We start from the raw sequence: 21,833 nt of genomic DNA on the forward strand, positions 1-21,833 counted from the left end.
TTGTTTGCCTTTTTGTTTTTTCTGTTAAACAGAGTGGAGATGATGAGGACTATAAGAGAATATACACAAAAAAGATCAAGCCAAGGCTGAGATCTGAAGATCTTGCTGAAGGGGTTGATGTTCGCACAGAGCGCCACAGCAGCACAAGCAGTGATGGCAGCACTATAACTACTATCACCCGTCGGATCACTACCTACACTGTGGATATGCCAACTGGCATAAGTGAGCACCTTGAACTTTCAAGCCCAGAGTTCAAAGGGCTAAGGCACGAATCTGCAGATGGCTCTCCTCGCATCAGAATCACACATGGCAGCCCTCCAGGTAAAGAGGGATCGGAGGAGGGAGTTTTTGAACCAAGCCATGTCTCCTACACTGGGCCACACATTAGCTCCACAGAAACACACTGGGGCAGTGGGGAAGTGACCACCACAATTACTAGAGATGTAGAAATAGAAAGGGATAAGGGTCTCAGATTCAGAGAGCCTAACGTTGGCATAACAATGGGTAAAGTCAAGGAAGGTTTTGAGATCTCAAGATCAAGTAGAGAACAAGGAGGTGGAAATGTTCAAATGTCAGAAAAAAGCATGACATTAAGAGACAGCACAAACACTGGTGTTAGGCATGTTAAAATGGGACTGGTGGGAGATACAGAAGAAGGAAGTGTTAACACCAGTTTAGATGACAGAACAAAGGTGAAAGTATCAGAAATTCCTATCAGTCATCCACAGGCAAAGGGATCAGGTAGTACTGAAAATACCAGACTTGGTGGAGGTTCCATAGATTTTGCTACTGAGCAGAAAGGTGGCAGAATAGGAGGATCAGCAATAACATTAAGCAGTGTGACCTCAGGATATTCCTTGGGGCCACAGAAGGTTTCAGTTTCAGGTGTGGATGTAAACATAAGTACAAAGTTGAAAGATGAAGTTAATGTCAACCTGCCTAGCACAAGGAAAGAAATAAAGACATCTGAGATGGTCACTGAAGTTCCGGGCTATGAAACCGAGGGCAATGTGAGTGGCATAAAAATGTCAACAATCAAAATGCATGGATATGGAACAAAAGGAACAAAGAAAGAGGGAACTAGTATTGAAGTTAAACTCAGTGGTGATGCTGAAATGTCCGTATCTTTGCCAGATAAAGAGGTACAAACATCAGAACTAGAGACTAAAAATACAGATATGCAGATCAAAGGTCCAACAACTGTAAGGCTTCCAGAGGCAGACAGTAACTTTAAAGCACCGGAAATTATTTCTAGCATTCACACGACTGTACCAAAGGGTGATAGCAAATATAAAATGGAGGTGTCCAAGGTTAAAATTTCGTCATTATCTGGGACAGATATAGATGGAAACCTAAAGGGTTCTAAGACAGAGAGAAATCTTCATGTAACAGTGCCAAAGACTGAGGGAGAAATAAAGCCACCCAGAGTTGACATTAAAGGTCCAGAAATAAATACTGAGGGAAGACAAATAGACTCAAAAATGCCTCAGATAACCATTCCATCATTTGGAGGCAAGGGTCTAAAGATTGATGCAAAATCTTCTGTTTCTGACATTAAAGCACCAGCACCTGTTGTTGAAAGCACTGATGTAAAAATAAAAGGAACCGTGTCTGATTTGCCATCCATGTCAAGTTCAAAGATTGAGGGAGAAATAAAAGGTCCTAACGCTGACAGTGAAGGACCCCAACTAAACATAAAAGGGCCTAAGCTTAGATTTGAAGCTTCAAAAGTGGACGGTCAAGATGTTGATAGAAAACTTATCAAAGCTGAAACTGACATTAAGGCCTCACGTCCAGAAGTTGATACAGAAGGAACAAACACTGGCATTGAGATTGATACTAGAGGCCCAGATGCAACCATCAAAGGACCTAAACTAGACGTACCAACTATAAAAGGAAAAGAGCTGCCAGATATGGACATAAAATTGAAAGGTCCTAAAGTCGATGGAGATGTTGTTGTTTCACTTGCAAAGGTTAAAGGAGAGATCAAAGGTCCTACAGTGGAAACTGAAATACCAGATGTCGGTATTAAAGGTCCCAAAGCTGGATTTGAAATCCCTAAAATTAAGATGCCATCTTTTGGGCATAAAGGTCAAAAGATCATAGGGCCAGAAGTTGATGGCAAAAACCTGAAACCTGTAACTGATGTAAAAGCACCTGAGATCGGTTTCAATTTAAAGGGTCCTAAACTCAAAGGTGATGTGGATGTGTCACCTCCTAAGATTGAAGGAAACATCAAAGCACCTGAAGTTGACATCAAAGGCCCAGAGGTTGAGGTCAAAGGGCCCAAGGGTGGATTTGAAATGCCAAAAGTCAAAGTGCCATCTCTGGACATTAAAGGTCCAAAATTAGAAGGTCCAGATGTTGATGTCAGCCTCCCTAAAGCTGATGTTGACCTTAGAGCACCTGAACTAGACATTAAAGGACCAGATGCTGACTTTGAAGGTCCAAGCAGTAAAATCAAAGGACCCAAGATTAACTTGCCAAGTTTTTCAGGACCAAAAGTCTCCATGCCAGATGTGGACTTTAATCTCAAAGGTCCGAAACTCAAGGGTGATGTGGATGTGTCAGTTCCAAAAATTGAAGGAGACATCAAAGGTCCAGAGATTGATATCAAAGGGCCAACAGGTGCATTTGACATGCCAAAAGTCAAAATGCCATCTATAGACATTAAAGGTCCAAAATTGGAAGGTCCAGATGTTGATATAAAAGGACCCAAGCTTGACATTGAAGGACCAGATATTGACTTTGAAGCCCACAAAGGAGGAATAAAAATGCCAAAGTTTAAAATGCCATCATTTGGAGGGAAAGGTCCAAAAGTTGAAGGCCCAGAAGTTGACGTCAACCTCCCAAAAGCCGATGTTGACATCAACGCACCTGAACTAGAAATCAAAGGTCCAGAAGTTGGAATCAAAGGGCCTAAGGGTGGAATTGACATGCCAAAAGTCAAAATGCCATCTCTGGACATTAAAGGTCCAAAATTGAAAGGTCCAGATGTTGATATAAAAGGACCCAAGCTTGACATTGAAGGACCAGATGTTGACATTGAAGGCCACAAAGGAGGAATAAAAATGCCAAAGTTTAAAATGCCATCATTTGGAGGGAAAGGTCCAAAAGTTGAAGGCCCAGAAGTTGATGTCAGCCTCCCAAAAGCTGATGTTGACATTAAAGCACCTGACCTAGACATAAAGGGCCCAGAGGTTGGCATCAAAGGACCAACAGGTGGATTTGACATGCCAAAAGTCAAAATGCCATCTCTGGACATTAAAGGTCCAAAATTGGAAGGTCCAGATGTGGACATAAAAGGACCCAAGCTTGACATTGAAGGACCAGATATTGACATTGAAGGCCACAAAGGAGGGATAAAAATGCCAAAGTTTAAAATGCCATCATTTGGAGGGAAAGGTCCAAAAGTTGAAGGCCCAGAAGTTGACGTCAGCCTCCCAAAAGCCGATGTTGACATCAACGCACCTGAACTAGATATCAAAGGACCAGAGGTTGACTTTGAAAGTTCAGGCGGTAAAATCAAAGGACCCAAATTTAACTTGCCAAGTTTTTCAGGACCAAAAGTCTCCATGCCAGATGTGGACTTTAATCTCAAAGGTCCAAAACACAAGGGTGATGTGGACGTGTCAGTTCCAAAGATTGAAGGAGACATCAAAGGTCCAGAGGTTGATATCAAAGGGCCAAAAGGTGGATTTGACATGCCAAAAGTCAAAATGCCATCTCTGGACATTAAAGGTCCAAAATTGGAAGGTCCAGATGTGGACATAAAAGGACCCAAGCTTGACATTGAAGGACCAGATATTGACATTGAAGGCCACAAAGGAGGGATAAAAATGCCAAAGTTTAAAATGCCATCATTTGGAGGGAAAGGTCCAAAAGTTGAAGGCCCAGAAGTTGATGTCAGCCTCCCAAAAGCCGATGTTGACATCAACGCACCTGAACTAGACATCAAAGGACCAGAAGTTGACTTTGAAAGTTCAGGCGGTAAAATCAAAGGACCCAAATTCAACTTGCCAAGTTTTTCAGGACCAAAAGTCTCCATGCCAAATGTGGACTTTAATCTCAAAGGTCCAAAACTGCAGGGTGATGTGGACGTGTCAGTTCCAAAGATTGAAGGAGACATCAAAGGTCCAGAGATTGATATCAAAGGGCCAAAAGGTGGATTTGACATGCCAAAAGTCAAAATGCCATCTCTGGACATTAAAGGTCCAAAATTGGAAGGTCCAGATGTTGATATAAAAGGACCCAAGCTTGACATTGAAGGACCAGATGTTGACATTGAAGGCCACAAAGGAGGAATAAAAATGCCAAACTTTAAAATGCCATCATTTGGAGGGAAAGGTCCAAAAGTTGAAGGCCCAGAAGTTGATGTCAGCCTCCCAAAAGCTGATGTTGACATTAAAGCACCTGACCTAGACATAAAGGGCCCAGAGGTTGGCATCAAAGGACCAAAAGGTGGATTTGACATGCCAAAAGTCAAAATGCCATCTCTGGACATTAAAGGTCCAAAATTGGAAGGTCCAGATGTGGACATAAAAGGACCCAAGCTTGACATTGAAGGGCCAGATATTGACATTGAAGGCCACAAAGGAGGAATAAAAATGCCAAAGTTTAAAATGCCATCATTTGGAGGGAAAGGTCCAAAAGTTGAAGGCCCAGAAGTTGACGTCAGCCTCCCAAAAGCTGATGTTGACATCAACGCACCTGAACTAGACATCAAAGGACCAGAAGTTGACATTGAAAGTTCAGGCGGTAAAATCAAAGGACCCAAATTTAACTTGCCGAGTTTTTCAGGACCAAAAGTCTCCATGCCAGATGTGGACTTTAATCTCAAAGGTCCAAAACTCAAGGGTGATGTGGACGTGTCAGTTCCAAAGATTGAAGGAGACATCAAAGGTCCAGAGATTGATATCAAAGGGCCAAAAGGTGGATTTGACATGCCAAAAGTCAAAATGCCATCTCTGGACATTAAAAGTCCAAAATTGGAAGGTCCAGATGTTGATATAAAAGGACCCAAGCTTGGCATTGAAGGACCAGATGTTGACATTGAAGGCCACAAAGGAGGAATAAAAATGCCAAAGTTTAAAATGCCATCATTTGGAGGGAAAGGTCCAAAAGTTGAAGGCCCAGAAGTTGATTTCAGCCTCCCAAAAGCTGATGTTGACATTAAAGCACCTGACCTAGACATAAAGGGCCCAGAGGTTGGCATCAAAGGACCAAAAGGTGGATTTGACATGCCAAAAGTCAAAATGCCATCTCTGGACATTAAAGGTCCAAAATTGGAGGGTCCAGATGTGGACATAAAAGGACCCAAGCTTGACATTGAAGGACCAGATATTGACATTGAAGGCCACAAAGGAGGAATAAAAATGCCAAAGTTTAAAATGCCATCATTTGGAGGGAAAGGTCCAAAAGTTGAAGGCCCAGAAGTTGACGTCAGCCTCCCAAAAGCCGATGTTGACATCAACGCACCTGAACTAGACATCAAAGGACCAGAAGTTGACTTTGAAAGTTCAGGCGGTAAAATCAAAGGACCCAAATTTAACTTGCCAAGTTTTTCAGGACCAAAAGTCTCCATGCCAGATGTGGACTTTAATCTCAAAGGTCCAAAACTCAAGGGTGATGTGGACGTGTCAGTTCCAAAGATTGAAGGAGACATCAAAGGTCCAGAGATTGATATCAAAGGGCCAAAAGGTGGATTTGACATGCCAAAAGTCAAAATGCCATCTCTGGACATTAAAGGTCCAAAATTGGAAGGTCCAGATGTTGATATAAAAGGACCCAAGCTTGACATTGAAGGACCAGATATTGACATTGAAGGCCACAAAGGAGGAATAAAAATGCCAAAGTTTAAAATGCCATCATTTGGAGGGAAAGGTCCAAAAGTTGAAGGCCCAGAAGTTGATGTCAGCCTCCCAAAAGCTGATGTTGACATTAAAGCCCCTGAACTAGACATCAAAGGACCAGAAGTTGACTTTGAAAGTCCAAGCGGTAAAATGAAAGGACCTAAATTCAACTTGCCAAGTTTTTCAGGACCAAAAGTCTCCATGCCAGATGTGGACTTCAAACTGAAAGGTTCAAAACTCAAGGGTGATGTGGACGTGTCAGTTCCAAAGATTGAAGGAGACATCAAAGGTCCAGAGATTGATATCAAAGGGCCAAAAGGTGGATTTGACATGCCAAAAGTCAAAATGCCATCTCTGGACATTAAAGGTCCAAAATTGGAAGGTCCAGATGTGGACATAAAAGGACCCAAGTTTGACATTGAAGGACCAGATATTGACATTGAAGGCCACAAAGGAGGAATAAAAATGCCAAAGTTTAAAATGCCATCATTTGGAGGGAAAGGTCCAAAAGTTGAAGGCCCAGAAGTTGACGTCAGCCTCCCAAAAGCCGATGTTGACATCAACGCACCTGAACTAGACATCAAAGGACCAGAAGTTGACATTGAAAGTTCAGGCGGTAAAATCAAAGGACCCAAATTTAACTTGCCGAGTTTTTCAGGACCAAAAGTCTCCATGCCAGATTTGGACTTTAATCTCAAAGGTCCAAAACTCAAGGGTGATGTGGACGTGTCAGTTCCAAAGATTGAAGGAGACATCAAAGGTCCAGAGATTGATATCAAAGGGCCAAAAGGTGGATTTGACATGCCAAAAGTCAAAATGCCATCTCTGGACATTAAAGGTCCAAAATTGGAAGGTCCAGATGTGGATATAAAAGGACCCAAGCTTGACATTGAAGGACCAGATATTGACATTGAAGGCCACAAAGGAGGAATAAAAATGCCAAAGTTTAAAATGCCATCATTTGGAGGGAAAGGTCCAAAAGTTGAAGGCCCAGAAGTTGATGTCAGCCTCCCAAAAGCTGATGTTGACATTAAAGCCCCTGAACTAGACATCAAAGGACCAGAAGTTGACTTTGAAAGTCCAAGCGGTAAAATGAAAGGACCTAAATTCAACTTGCCAAGTTTTTCAGGACCAAAAGTCTCCATGCCAGATGTGGACTTCAATCTGAAAGGTTCAAAACTCAAGGGTGATGTGGCCGTGTCAGTACCAAAGATTGAAGGAGACATCAAAGGTCCAGAGATTGATATCAAAGGGCCAAAAGGTGGATTTGACATGCCAAAAGTCAAAATGCCATCTCTGGACATTAAAGGTCCAAAATTGGAAGGTCCAGATGTGGACATAAAAGGACCCAAGTTTGACATTGAAGGACGAGATATTGACATTGAAGGCCACAAAGGAGGAATAAAAATGCCAAAGTTTAAAATGCCATCATTTGGAGGGAAAGGTCCAAAAGTTGAAGGCCCAGAAGTTGACGTCAGCCTCCCAAAAGCTGATGTTGACATCAATGCACCTGAACTAGACATCAAAGGACCAGAAGTTGACTTTGAAAGTTCAGGCGGTAAAATCAAAGGACCCAAATTTAACTTGCCAAGTTTTTCAGGACCAAAAGTCTCCATGCCAGATGTGGACTTTAATCTCAAAGGTCCAAAACTCAAGGGTGATGTAGACGTGTCAGTTACAAAGATTGAAGGAGACATCAAAGGTCCAGAGATTGATATCAAAGGGCCAAAAGGTGGATTTGACATGCCAAAAGTCAAAATGCCATCTCTGGACATTAAAGGTCCAAAATTGGAAGGTCCAGATGTTGATATAAAAGGACCCAAGCTGGACATTGAAGGACCAGATGTTGACATTGAGGGCCACAAAGGAGGAATAAAAATGCCAAAGTTTAAAATGCCTTCATTTGGAGGGAAAGGTCCAAAAGTTGAAGGCCCAGAAGTTGATGTCAGCCTCCCAAAAGCTGATGTTGACATTAAAGTACCTGACCTAGACATCGAAGGACCAGAAGTTGACTTTGGAAGTCCAAGCGGTAAAATGAAGGGACCCAAATTCAACTTGCCAAGTTTTTCAGGACCAAAAGTCTCCATGCCAGATGTGGACTTAGATCTGAAAGGTTCAAAACTCAAGGGTGATATGGACGTGTCAGTTCCAAAGATTGAAGGAGACATCAAAGGTCCAGAGATTGATATCAAAGGGCCAAAAGATGGATTTGACATGCCAAAAGTCAAAATGCCATCTCTGGACATTAAAGGTCCAAAATTGGAAGGTCCACATGTTGATATAAAAGGACCCAAGCTTGATATTGAAGGACCAGATATTGACATTGAAGGCCACAAAGGAGGAATAAAAATGCCAAAGTTTAAAATGCCATCATTTGGAGGGAAAGGTCCAAAAGTTGAAGGCCCAGAAGTTCATGTCAGCCTCCCAAAAGCTGATGTTGACATTAACGCACCTGAACTAAACATCAAACGACCAGAAGTTGACTTTGAAAGTTCAAGCGGAAAAATCAAGGGACCCAAATTTAACTTGCCAAGTTTTTCAGGACCAAAAGTCTCCATGCCAGATGTGGACTTTAATCTCAAAGGTCCAAAACTCAAGGGTGATGTGGACGTGTCAGTTCCAAAGATTGAAGGAGACATTAAAGGTCCAAAATTAGAAGGTCCAGATGTTGATATAAAAGGACCCAAGCTTGACATTGAAGGACCTGATATTGAGATTGAAGGCCACAAAGGAGGAATAAAAATGCCAAAGTTTAAAATGCCATCATTTGGAGGGAAAGGTCCAAAAGTTGAAGGCCCAGAAGTTGATGTCAGTCTCCCAAAAGCTGATGTTGACATTAAAGCACCTGAACTAGACATCAAGGGCCCAGAAGTTGACTTTGAAAGTCCAAGCGGGAAAATCAAAGGACCCAAATTTAACTTGCCAAGTTTTTCAGGGCCAAAACTCTCCATGCCAGATGTGGGCTTTAATCTCAAAGGTCCAAAACTCATGGGTGATGTGGACATGTCAGTTCCAAAGATTGAAGGAGACATCAAAGGTCCAGAGATTGATATCAAAGAGCCGAAAGGAGGAGTTGACATGCCAAAAGTCAAAATGCCATCTCTGGACATTAAAGGTCAAAAATTGGAAGGTCCAGATATGGATATAAAAGGACCCAAGCTTGACATTGAAGGACCAGATATTGACATTGAAGGCCACAAAGGAGGAATGAAAATGCCAAAGTTTAAAATGCCATCATTTGGAGGGAAAGGTCCAAAAGTTGAAGGCCCAGAACTTGATGTCAGCCTCCCAAAAGCTGATGTTGACATTAAAGCCCCTGAACTGGACATCAAAGGACCAGAAGTTGACTTTGAAAGTCCAAGCGGAAAAATCAAAGGACCCAAATTTAACTTGCCAAGTTTTTCAGGACCAAAAGTCTCCATGCCAGATGTCGACTTTAATCTCAAAGGTCCAAAACTCAAGGGTGATGTGGATGTGTCAGTTCCAAAGATTGAAGGAGACATGAAAGGTCCAGAGATTAATATCAAAGGCCCAAAAGGTGGATTTGACATGCCAAAAGTCAAAATGCCATCTCTGGACATTAAAGGTCCAAAATTGGAAGGTCCAGATGTTGATATGAAAGGACCAGATATTGACATTGAAGGCCACAAAGGAGGAATAAAAATGCCAAAGTTTAAAATGCCATCATTTGGAGGGAAAGGTCCAAAAGTTGAAGGCCCAGAAGTTGATGTCACTCTTCCAAAAGCTGATGTTGACATTAAAGCCCCTGAACTAGACATCAGGGGTCCAGAGATTGATATCAAAGGGCCAAAAGGTGGATTTGACATGCCAAAAGTCAAAATGCCATCTCTGGACATTAAAGGTTCAAAATTGGAAGGTCCAGATGTTGATATTAAAGGACCCAAGGTTGACATTGAAGGACCAGATATTGACATTGAAGGCCACAAAGGAGGAATAAAAATGCCAAAGTTTAAAATGCCATCATTTGGAGGGAAAGGTCCAAAATTTGAAGGCCCAGAAGTTGATGTCAGCCTCCCAAAAGCTGATGTCGACATTAACGCACCTGACCTAGACATCAAGGGTCCAGAGATTGATATCAAAGGGCCAAAAGGTGGATTTGACATGCCAAAAGTCAAAATGCCATCTCTGGACATTAAAGGTCCAAAATTGGAAGGTCCAGATGTTGATATAAAAGGACCCAAGCTTGACATTGAAGGACCAGATATTGACATTGAAGGCCACAAAGGAGGAATAAAAATGCCAAAGTTTAAAATGCCATCATTTGGAGGGAAAGGTCCAAAAGTTGAAGGCCCAGAAATTGATGTCAGCCTCCCAAAAGCTGATGTTGACATTACCGCACCTGAACTAGACATCAAAGGACCAGAAGTTGACTTTGAAAGTCCAAGCGGTAAGGTCAAAGGACCCAAATTTAGCTTGCCAAGTTTTTCAGGACCAAAAGTCTCTATGCCAGATGTGGGCTTTAATCTCAAAGGTCCGAAACTCAAGGGTGATGTGGATGTGTCAGTTCCAAAGATTGAAGGAGACATCAAAGGTCCAGAGATTGATATCAAAGGGCCAAAAGCCAAAATGCCATCTCTGGACATTAAAGGTCCAAAATTGGAAGGTCCAGATGTTGATATAAAAGGACCCAAGCTTGACATTGAAGGACCAGATATTGACATTGAAGGCCACAAAGGAGGAATGAAAATGCCAAAGTTTAAAATGCCATCATTTGGAGGGAAAGGTCCAAAATTTGAAGGCCCAGAAGTTGATGTCAATCTCCCAAAAGCTGATGTTGACATTAAAGCCCCTGAACTAGACATCAAAGGACCAGAAGTTGACTTTGAAAGTCCAAGCGGTAAAATAAAAGGACCCAAATTCAACTTGCCAAGTTTTTCAGGACCTAAAATCTCCATGCCAGATGTGGACTTCAATCTCAAAGGTCCCAAACTCAAGGGTGATGTGGATGTGTCAGTTCCAAAGATTGAAGGAGACATCAAAGGTCCAGAGATTGATATCAAAGGGCCAAAAGGTGGATTTGACATGCCAAAAGTCAAAATGCCATCTCTGGACATTAAAGGTCCAAAGTTCGAAGGTCCAGATGTGGATTTAAAAGGACCTAAGCTTGACATTGAAGGACCAGATATTGATATTGAAGGCCACAAAGGAGGAATAAAAATGCCAAAGTTTAAAATGCCATCATTTGGAGGGAAAGGTCCAAAATTTGAAGGCCCAGAAGTTGATGTCAGCCTCCCAAAAGCTGATGTTGACATTAAAGCACCTGAACTAGACATCAAGGGCCCAGAGGTTGGAATCAAAGGGCCTAAGGGTGGATTTGACATGCCAAAAGTCAAAATGCCATCTCTGGACATTAAAGGTCCAAAACTGGAAGGTCCAGATGTTGATATAAAAGGACCCAAGCTTGACATTGAAGGACCAGATATTGACATTGAAGGCCACAAAGGAGGAATGAAAATGCCAAAGTTTAAAATGCCATCATTTGGAGGGAAAGGTCCAAAATTTGAAGGCCCAGAAGTTGATGTCAATCTCCCAAAAGCTGATGTTGACATTAAAGCCCCTGAACTAGACATCAAAGGACCAGAAGTTGACTTTGAAAGTCCAAGCGGTAAAATAAAAGGACCCAAATTCAACTTGCCAAGTTTTTCAGGACCTAAAATCTCCATGCCAGATGTGGACTTCAATCTCAAAGGTCCCAAACTCAAGGGTGATGTGGATGTGTCAGTTCCAAAGATTGAAGGAGACATGAAAGGTCCAGAGATTGATATCAAAGGGCCAAAAGGTGGATTTGACATGCCAAAAGTCAAAATGCCATCTCTGGACATTAAAGGTCCAAAGTTCGAAGGTCCAGATGTGGATTTAAAAGGACCTAAGCTTGAAATTGAAGGACCAGATATTGATATTGAAGGCCACAAAGGAGGAATAAAAATGCCAAAGTTTAAAATGCCATCATTTGGAGGGAAAGGTCCAAAATTTGAAGGCCCAGAAGTTGATGTCAGCCTCCCAAAAGCTGATGTTGACATTAAAGCACCTGAACTAGACATCAAGGGCCCAGAGGTTGGAATCAAAGGGCCTAAGGGTGGATTTGACATGCCAAAAGTCAAAATGCCATCTCTGGACATTAAAGGTCCAAAACTGGAAGGTCCAGATGTTGATATAAAAGGACCCAAGCTTGACATTGAAGGACCAGATATTGACATTGAAGGCCACAAAGGAGGAATGAAAATGCCAAAGTTTAAAATGCCATCATTTGGAGGGAAAGGTCCAAAAGTTGAAGGCCCAGAACTTGATGTCAGCCTCCCAAAAGCGGATGTTGACATTAAAGCCCCTGAACTAGACATCAAAGGACCAGAAGTTGACTTTGAAAGTCCAAGCGGTAAAATGAAAGGACCCAAATTCAACTTGCCAAGTTTTTCAGGACCTAAAATCTCCATGCCAGATTTGGACTTTAATCTCAAAGGTCCAAAACTCAAGGGTGATGTGGATGTGTCAGTTCCAAAGATTGAAGGAGACATAAAAGGTCCAGAGATTGATATCAAAGGGCCAAAAGGTGGATTTGACATGCCAAAAGTCAAAATGCCATCTATGGATATTAAAGGTCCAAAGTTGGAAGGTCCAGATGTGGATATAAAAGGACCAAAGCTTGAAATTGAAGGACCAGATATTGACATTGAAGGCCACAAAGGAGGAATAAAAATGCCAAAGTTTAAAATGCCATCATTTGGAGGGAAAGGTCCAAAATTTGAAGGCCCAGAAGTTGATGTCAGCCTCCCAAAAGCTGATGTTGACATTAAAGCACCTGAACTAGACATCAAGGGCCCAGAGGTTGGATTCAAAGGGCCTAAGGGTGGATTTGACATGCCAAAAGTCAAAATGCCATCTCTGGACATTAAAGGTCCAAAACTGGAAGGTCCAGATGTTGATATAAAAGGACCCAAGCTTGACATTGAAGGACCAGATATTGACATTGAAGGCCACAAAGGAGGAATGAAAATGCCAAAGTTTAAAATGCCATCATTTGGAGGGAAAGGTCCAAAAGTTGAAGGCCCAGAACTTGATGTCAGCCTCCCAAAAGCGGATGTTGACATTAAAGCCCCTGAACTAGACATCAAAGGACCAGAAGTTGACTTTGAAAGTCCAAGCGGTAAAATGAAAGGACCCAAATTCAACTTGCCAAGTTTTTCAGGACCTAAAATCTCCATGCCAGATGTGGACTTTAATCTCAAAGGTCCAAAACTCAAGGGTGATGTGGATGTGTCAGTTCCAAAGATTGAAGGAGACATCAAAGGTCCAGAGATTGATATCAAAGGGCCAAAAGGTGGATTTGACATGCCAAAAGTCAAAATGCCATCTATGGATATTAAAGGTCCAAAGTTGGAAGGTCCAGATGTGGATATAAAAGGACCCAAGCTTGAAATTGAAGGACCAGATATTGACATTGAAGGCCACAAAGGAGGAATAAAAATGCCAAAGTTTAAAATGCCATCATTTGGAGGGAAAGGTCCAAAAGTTGAAGTCCCAGACATTGATGTCAGGCTCCCAAAAGCTGATATTGATATTAAAGCACCTGAACTAGACATCAAGGGCCCAGAGGTTGGAATGAAAGGGCCTAAGGGTGGATTTGACATGCCAAAAGTCAAAATGCCATCTCTGGACATTAAAGGTCCAAAACTGGAAGGTCCAGATGTTGATATAAAAGTACCCAAGCTTGACATTGAAGGACCAGATATTGACATTGAAGGCCACAAAGGAGGAATGAAAATGCCAAAGTTTAAAATGCCATCATTTGGAGGGAAAGGTCCAAAAGTTGAAGGCCCAGAACTTGATGTCAGCCTCCCAAAAGCGGATGTTGACATTAAAGCCCCTGAACTAGACATCAAAGGACCAGAAGTTGACTTTGAAAGTCCAAGTGGTAAAATGAAAGGACCCAAATTCAACTTGCCAAGTTTTTCAGGACCTAAAATCTCCATGCCAGATGTGGACTTTAATCTCAAAGGTCCAAAACTCAAGGGTGATGTGGATGTGTCAGTTCCAAAGATTGAAGGAGACATCAAAGGTCCAGAGATTGATATCAAAGGGCCAAAAGGTGGATTTGATATGCCAAAAGTCAAAATGCCATCTATGGACATTAAAGGTCCAAAGTTTGAAGGTCCAGATGTGGATATAAAAGGACCCAAGCTTGATATTGAAGGACCAGATATTGACATTGAAGGCCACAAAGGAGGAATGAAAATGCCAAAGTTTAAAATGCCATCATTTGGAGGGAAAGGTCCAAAAGTTGAAGGCCCAGAACTTGATGTCAGCCTCCCAAAAGCTGATGTTGACATTAAAGCCCCTGAACTAGACATCAAAGGACCAGAAGTTGAGTTTGAAAGTCCAAGCGGTAAAATGAAAGGACCCAAATTCAACTTGCCAAGTTTTTCAGGACCTAAAATCTCCATGCCAGATGTGGACTTTAATCTCAAAGGTCCGAAACTCAAGGGTGATGTGGATGTGTCAGTTCCAAAGATTGAAGGAGACATCAAAGGTCCAGAGATTGATATCAAAGGGCCAAAAGGTGGATTTGACATGCCAAAAGTCAAAATGCCATCTATGGACATTAAAGGTCCAAAGTTGGAAGGTCCAGATGTGGATTTAAAAGGACCCAAGCTTGACATTGAAGGACCAGATATTGACATTGAAGGCCACAAAGGAGGAATGAAAATGCCAAAGTTTAAAATGCCTTCATTTGGAGGGAAAGGTCCAAAATTTGAAGGCCCAGAAGTTGATGTCAGCCTCCCAAAAGCTGATGTTGATATTAAAGCCCCTGAACTAGACATTAAAGGACCCAAATTTAACTTGCCAAGTTTTTCAGGACCAAAACTCAAGGGTGATGTAGATGTGTCAATTCCAAAGATTGAAGGAGACATCAAAGGTCCAGAGATTGATATCAAAGGGCCAAAAGTCAAAATGCCATCACTGGACATTAAAGGTCCAAAATTGGAAGGTCCAGATGTTGATATAAAAGGACCCAAGCTTGACATTGAAGGACCAGATATTGATATTGAAGGCCACAAAGGAGGAATAAAAATGCCAAAGTTTAAAATGCCTTCATTTGGAGGGAAAGGTCCAAAAGTTGAAGGCCCAGAAGTTGGTGTCAGCCTCCCAAAAGCTGATGTTGACATTAAAGCCCCTGAGCTAGACATCAAAGGACCAGAAGTTGACTTTGAAAGTCCAAGCGGTAAAATGAAAGGACCCAAATTCAACTTGCCAAGTTTTTCAGGACCTAAAATCTCCATGCCAGATGTGGACTTTAATCTCAAAGGTCCAAAATTCAAGGGTGATGTGGATGTGTCAGTTCCAAAGATTGAAGGAGACATCAAAGGTCCAGAGATTGATATCAAAGGGCCAAAAGGTGGATTTGACATGCCAAAAGTCAAAATGCCATCTATGGACATTAAAGGTCCAAAGTTGGAAGGTCCAGATGTGGATATAAAAGGACCCAAGCTTGACATTGAAGGACCAGATGTTGACATTGAAGGCCACAAAGGAGGAATAAAAATGCCAAAGTTTAAAATGCCATCATTTGGAGGGAAAGGTCCAAAATTTGAAGGTCCAGAAGTTGATGTCAGCCTCCCAAAAGCTGATGTTGACATTAAAGCACCTGAACTAGACATCAAGGGCTCAGAGGTTGGACTCAAAGGGCCTAAGGGTGGATTTGACATGCCAAAAGTCAAAATGCCATCTCTGGACATTAAAGGTCCAAAACTGGAAGGTCCAGATGTTGATATAAAAGGACCCAAGCTTGACATTGAAGGGCCAGATATTGACATTGAAGGCCACAAAGGAGGAATGAAAATGCCAAAGTTTAAAATGCCATCATTTGGAGGGAAAGGTCCAAAATTTGAAGGCCCAGAAGTTGATGTCAGCCTCCCAAAAGCTGATGTTGACATTAAAGCCCCTGAACTAGACATCAAAGGACCAGAAGTTGACTTTGAAAGTCCAAGCGGTAAAATGAAAGGACCCAAATTCAACTTGCCAAGTTTTTCAGGACCTAAAATCTCCATGCCAGACGTGGACTTTAATCTCAAAGGTCCAAAACTCAAGGGTGATGTGGATGTGTCAGTTCCAAAGATTGAAGGAGACATCAAAGGTCCAGAGATTGATATGAAAGGGCCAAAAGGTGGATTTGACATGCCAAAAGTCAAAATGCCATCTATGGACATTAAAGGTCCAAAGTTGGAAGGTCCAGATGTGGATATAAAAGGACCCAAGCTTGACATTGAAGGACCAGATATTGACATTGAAGGCCACAAAGGAGGAATAAAAATGCCAAAGTTTAAAATGCCATCATTTGGAGGGAAAGGTCCAAAATTTGAAGGCCCAGAATTTGATGTCAGCCTCCCAAAAGCTGATGTTGACATTAAAGCACCTGAACTAGACATCAAGGGCCCAGAGGTTGGAATCAAAGGGCCTAAGGGTGGATTTGACATGCCAAAAGTCAAAATGCCATCTCTGGACATTAAAGGTCCAAAACTGGAAGGTCCAGATCTTGATATAAAAGGACCCAAGCTTGACATTGAAGGACCAGATATTGACATTGAAGGCCACAAAGGAGGAATGAAAATGCCAAAGTTTAAAATGCCATCATTTGGAGGGAAAGGTCCAAAATTTGAATGCCCAGAAGTTGATGTCAATCTCCCAAAAGCTGATGTTGACATTAAAGCCCCTGAACTAGACATCAAAGGACCAGAAGTTGACTTTGAAAGTCCAAGCAGCAAAATCAAAGGACCCAAATTCAACTTGCCAAGTTTTTCAGGACCAAAACTCTCCATGCCAGATGTGGACTTTAATCTCAAAGGTCCGAAACTCAAGGGTGATGTGGATGTGTCAGTTCCAAAGATTGAAGGAGACATCAAAGGTCCAGAGATTGATATCAAAGGGCCTAAGGGTGGATTTGACATGCCAAAAGTCAAAATGCCATCTATGGACATTAAAGGTCCAAAATTTGAAGGTCCAGATGTGGATTTAAAAGGACCCAAGCTTGACATTGAAGGACCAGATATTGACATTGAAGGCCACAAAGGAGGAATGAAAATGCCAAAGTTTAAAATGCCATCATTTGGAGGGAAAGGTCCAAAATTTGAAGGCCCAGAAGTTGATGTCAGCCTCCCAAAAGCTGATGTTGATATTAAAGGACCTGAACTAGACATCAAGGGCCCAGAGGTTGGAATCAAAGGGCCTAAGGCTGGATTTGACATGCCGAAAGGCAAAATGCCATCTCTGGACATAAAAGGACCCAAGCTTGACATTGAAGGACCAGATATTGATATTGAAGGCCACAAAGGAGGATTAAAAATGCCAAAGTTTAAAATGCCATCATTTGGAGGGAAAGGTCCAAAAGTTAAAGGCCCAGAAGTTGATGTCAGTCTCCCAAAAGTGGATGTTGACATTAAAGCACCTGAACTAGACATCAAGGGCCCAGAGGTTGGAATCAAAGGACCGAAAGGTGGATTTGACATGCCAAAAGTCAAAATGCCATCTCTGGACATTAAAGGTCCAAAATTGGAAGGTCCAGATGTTGATATAAAAGGACCCAAGCTTGACATTGAAGGACCAGATATTGACGTTGAAGGCCACAAAGGAGGAATGAAAATGCCAAAGTTTAAAATGCCATCATTTGGAGGGAAATGTCCAAAAGTTGAAGGCCCAGAAGTTGATGTTGACATTAAAGCACCTGAACTAGACATCAAAGGACCAGAAGTTGACTTTGAAAGTCCAAGTGGTAAAATCAAAGGACCTAAATTTAACTTGCCAAGTTTTTCAGGACCAAAAGTCTCCATGCCAGATGTGGATTTTAATGTCAAAGGTCCGAAACTCAAGGGTGATGTGGATGTGTCAGTTCCAAAGATTGAAGGAGACATCAAAGGTCCAGAGATTGATATCAAAGGGCCAAAAGGTGGATTTGATATGCCAAAAGTCAAAATGCCATCTATGGACATTAAAGTTTCGAAATTGGAAGGTCCAGATGTTGATATAAAAGGACCCAAGTTTGACATTGAAGGACCAGATATTGACATTGAAGGCCACAAAGGAGGAATGAAAATGCCAAAGTTTAAAATGCCATCATTTGGAGGGAAAGGTCCAAAATTTGAAGGTCCAGAAGTTGATGTCAGCCTCCCAAAAGCTGATGTTGACATTAAAGCACCTGAACTAGACGTCAAGGGCCCAGAGGTTGGAATCAAAGGGCCTAAGGGTGGATTTGACATGCCAAAAGTCAAAATGCCATCTCTGGACATTAAAGGTCCAAAATTGGAAGGTCCAGATGTTGATATTAGCCTCCCAAAAGCTGATGTTGACATTAAAGCCCCTGAATTAAATATCAAAGGACCAGAAGTTGATTTTGAAAGTCCAAGTGGTAAAATCAAAGGACCCAAATTTAACTTGCCAAGTTTTTCAGGACCAAAAGTCTCCATGCCAGATATGGACTTTAGTCTTAAAGGTCCAAAAGTCAAAGGTGATGTGGACGTGTCATTTCCAAAGATTGAAGGAGACATCAAAGGTCCAGAGATTGATATCAAAGGGCCTAAGGGCGGATTTGACATGCCAAAAGTCAAAATGCCATCGCTGGACATTAAAGGTCCAAAATTAGAAGGTCCAGATATTGATATAAAAGCACCCAAGGTCGATATTGAAGGAGCAGATATTGACATTGAAGGCCACAAAGGAGGAATAAAAATGCCAAAGTTTAAAATGCCATCATTTGGAGGTAAAGGTCCAAAAGTTGAAGGCCCAGAAGTTGATGTCCGCCTCCCAAAAGCTGATTTTGATATTAAAGCACCTGAACTAGATATCAAAGGACCAGAAGTTGACTTTGAAAGTCCTAGCGGTAAAATCAAAGGATCCAAATTTAACTTGCCAAGTTTTTCAGGACCAAAGGTCTCCATGCCAGATGTGGATTTTAATGTCAAAGGTCCGAAACTCAAGGGTGATGTGGATGTGTCAGTTCCAAAGATTGAAGGAGACATGAAAGCTCCTGAAGTTGATCTCAAAGGTCCAAAGGTTGATATCAAAGGCCCCAAGGGTGCATTTGAAATTCCAAAGGTCAAAATGCCAACGCTTGATTTTAAAGGTTCAAAATTAGAAGGTCCAGAGGTTGATGTAGAAGGACTCGAAGTTGACATTGAGGGAACAAGTATTGATATTGACGGCCACAAAGGAGGAATAAAACTGCCCAAGTTTAAAATACCATCATTCGGAGGAACGGGTCCTAAAATTGAAGGCCCAGAACTTGATGTCACCCTTCCAAAAACTGATACTGATTTCAAGGGCGATGTGGACTTCAACCTCAAAGGTCCGAAAGTCAAAGGTGATGTGGATATGTCAATTCCTAAAATTGAAGGAAACATCAAAGCACCTGAAGTTGACCTCAAAGGTTCAGAGATAGAAATCAAAGGTTCTAAAGGTGGATTTGAAATGCCTAAAATGAAACTTCCATCTTTAAACATTAAGGGACCAAAAATGGAAGGTCCAGTTTTGGACATAAATCTTCCCAAAACCAATGCTGATGTTAAAGCCCCTGATATTGACTTCAGCCTACAAGGGCCCACATTAGAAAGCAATATGGAAGGTCCAAATGCTAACATTACTATACCTTCCATAACTATGGAAGGTGGAAAGACAGGCGTTACATTTCCCAAGTTTAAAGGTCCTAAGTTTGGAACGAAATCTTCAGAAATGGGGAGGGCTGATGTCAAGGTTACAACACCCACAATAAGCGCACAGGCAACAGGTTCCAAAACAGAGGTTAAACTTCCAGAGACTGAAGGAAGTCTCGAAGCCCCTGATATCAACATCAATGTCAAGGGAAAAAAAGGTAAATTTAAACTTCCTAAAGCAAAAGGAAAGGCAAAGACACTTGATGGTCAAACAGAAACAACAGCGGTAGACCTTAATGTAGACACACCCATCATTGTCAAAGAAACAAAGGTAAAGAAGCATCGTTTTGGTAAGCTTCACTTTCCTGATGTGGAATTAGATATCAAATCATCAAAAGTAAAAGGTGATGGATCTTTCCCGGATGTCAATTTGCCATCTGCTAGCATGAACACTGCCACGGGAGGTTCTGGTTTTGATGGTTCAAATGTTAGTTTGGAGGGGCCTGATGTGAAAATAAGGTCTACTGATACTAAAATGCTAAATGTGAAAGGTGGTGCAGATATTTCCGCTGGTGTTTCAGGGGTAAGTGCAATTGGTGACCTTCAATACCCAGAGGGTACAGTTACATTTCCCAAAGGGAAAGTACCTAAATTTGGCATTGCTCTGCCTCAGATAGAAGGCCATGAAGGTGGAGGAAATGAATCACAATCTACAGGTAGCAAAAGCATAAACATACAGTCTCCATCTCTTAGTTTCCAAGGTAGTTCTCAAAATATTGAGGTTCCCAGTCCAGAATTAAAGCATGGTGATGGCAAAGTAAAAATGAAGATGCCAAAATTATTTGGGAAATCAAAAGCAAAGGGCAGTAGTGCAGGTGACCTTCAAGGACCAGATGTGCAAATAAGTACTGGTGGAAAGGACATAAGTGGGGAATTAGTGGGAGGGAAGTTTGAATTAGAAGGTGATCCTAGACTCAGTGTGTCAACTAAAGGCAAGTCAGCCTCATTGGATCTATTTAAGAAATCAAGACATCGGTCTTCTTCTTTCAGTGATGAGGGAGGCCTTGCAGCTAGTTCTCCTTCAGGTAACTTAGAAACTGAGGGTGGCGATATTTCATTAGACCTAGGAGGAAGTAAGCAAAAAGGAAAGAAAGGCAAGTTGAAGTTTGGCACATTTGGAGGTTTTGGTGCAAAGTCAAAAGGCTCATATGAAGTGACACTAGGTGAGGACAAAGAAGTGGGAGTGGAAGGAAGTGCAGGTGTTTCCCTACCCTCTAAAAAATCAAGATTGTCTTCATCTTCCAGCAGTGACAGTGTTTCAAGGGGTGGTTTTAGGTTCCCCAGAGTTGAGCTGTCTGTCTCACCAAAAAAATGATCAATTATGAGGGAAATTAAACATTCTCATGTACCCTCAAACAGACATTCATAGTACTTAACATGAGATGAAGTTTATAGTCATCTCAGTGTCATTAACTATAAGTGCTTTTGTTCAGTAATTAGACAGGAGTGCATGAGATTGTTTAAAATCCATTCAAATTGTAAATATGAATGATTTGTAATGTAATAATAAATAGTTTTTGTACAAAATCCAGATTTATTGATAATATGCCATTTATCATATTTTTACCAAAGGTTTATTACAAAGTCTTTCATTTTATTCTATTCCATTCTATTAAATGAATGTTGCTAATGAGGTGTGGTATATTTGTATCCAAGGGATTCTATTGCACAGAACAGATAGTTACATTAGTTTTTTTTTTGTTTTTTTTGAAGGAAAATGTTTATTCACCCAGACAAAAAAAAAAAAACGTACCTTTTTTGTATGAAATTGTTTTATTTTCAAGCTTTGGTAATGTATAATCAGTACAGATGCATATAAATGCAATAACTTGTTGGCCCCATAAAATAAAGAGTGATGGTGTTGTATATACAATAATTGCAAAGACAATCACACTCTGGAAATGATTAACTCTCAAAAGTGCTTTCAGTACTTTTCTGTTTATTTTTAAGGAAGTTACCATTAAACTGCAAAATATACATTTGTCTTATTTGTTTTCAGTGTTTTGCCTCCTAATCTACTGCCATTTTCATAATTGCTTTTAAAGTTCTCTGTATATTATTTCTTTTGCTACTTTCTCTTTGTACACACTCCTTACAATTAAGCAAGAACAATGTCACAAATAAAGTCACTTTTTGATTGAATTTGTGTGTAAACAAAGTCTGTTTTAATAGAGAGTTACGGTTGAATTTTGATCTGTCATGATGGAGTTTATTATGTGTGCATTCTGCCAAATCAACCAAATAAAAAGATTTATAGAATTTATAA

At 41.2% G+C, this 21,833-nt stretch overlaps 1 protein-coding gene across 2 annotated transcripts in view; it reads left to right on the forward strand.

The window, feature by feature from the left end:
* Positions 1-21,833, forward strand: part of ahnak (AHNAK nucleoprotein) — a 34,867-nt gene extending 13,034 nt beyond the window's left edge. Inside the window, exons 6-7 of one of the 2 annotated variants that reach the window (XM_067519318.1) lie at positions 33-14,856; positions 15,463-21,833. In XM_067519318.1, coding sequence (XP_067375419.1) covers positions 33-14,856; positions 15,463-20,882 — 20,244 coding nt within the window. In that variant the 3' untranslated portion in view covers positions 20,883-21,833. Of the gene's footprint in view, positions 1-32 lie in introns of both variants that reach the window. The other variant, XM_067519317.1, reaches the window with a different exon arrangement.

Source organism: Channa argus, chromosome 10, assembly GCF_033026475.1.
Source record: "Channa argus isolate prfri chromosome 10, Channa argus male v1.0, whole genome shotgun sequence".
NCBI lineage: Eukaryota > Metazoa > Chordata > Actinopteri > Anabantiformes > Channidae > Channa > Channa argus.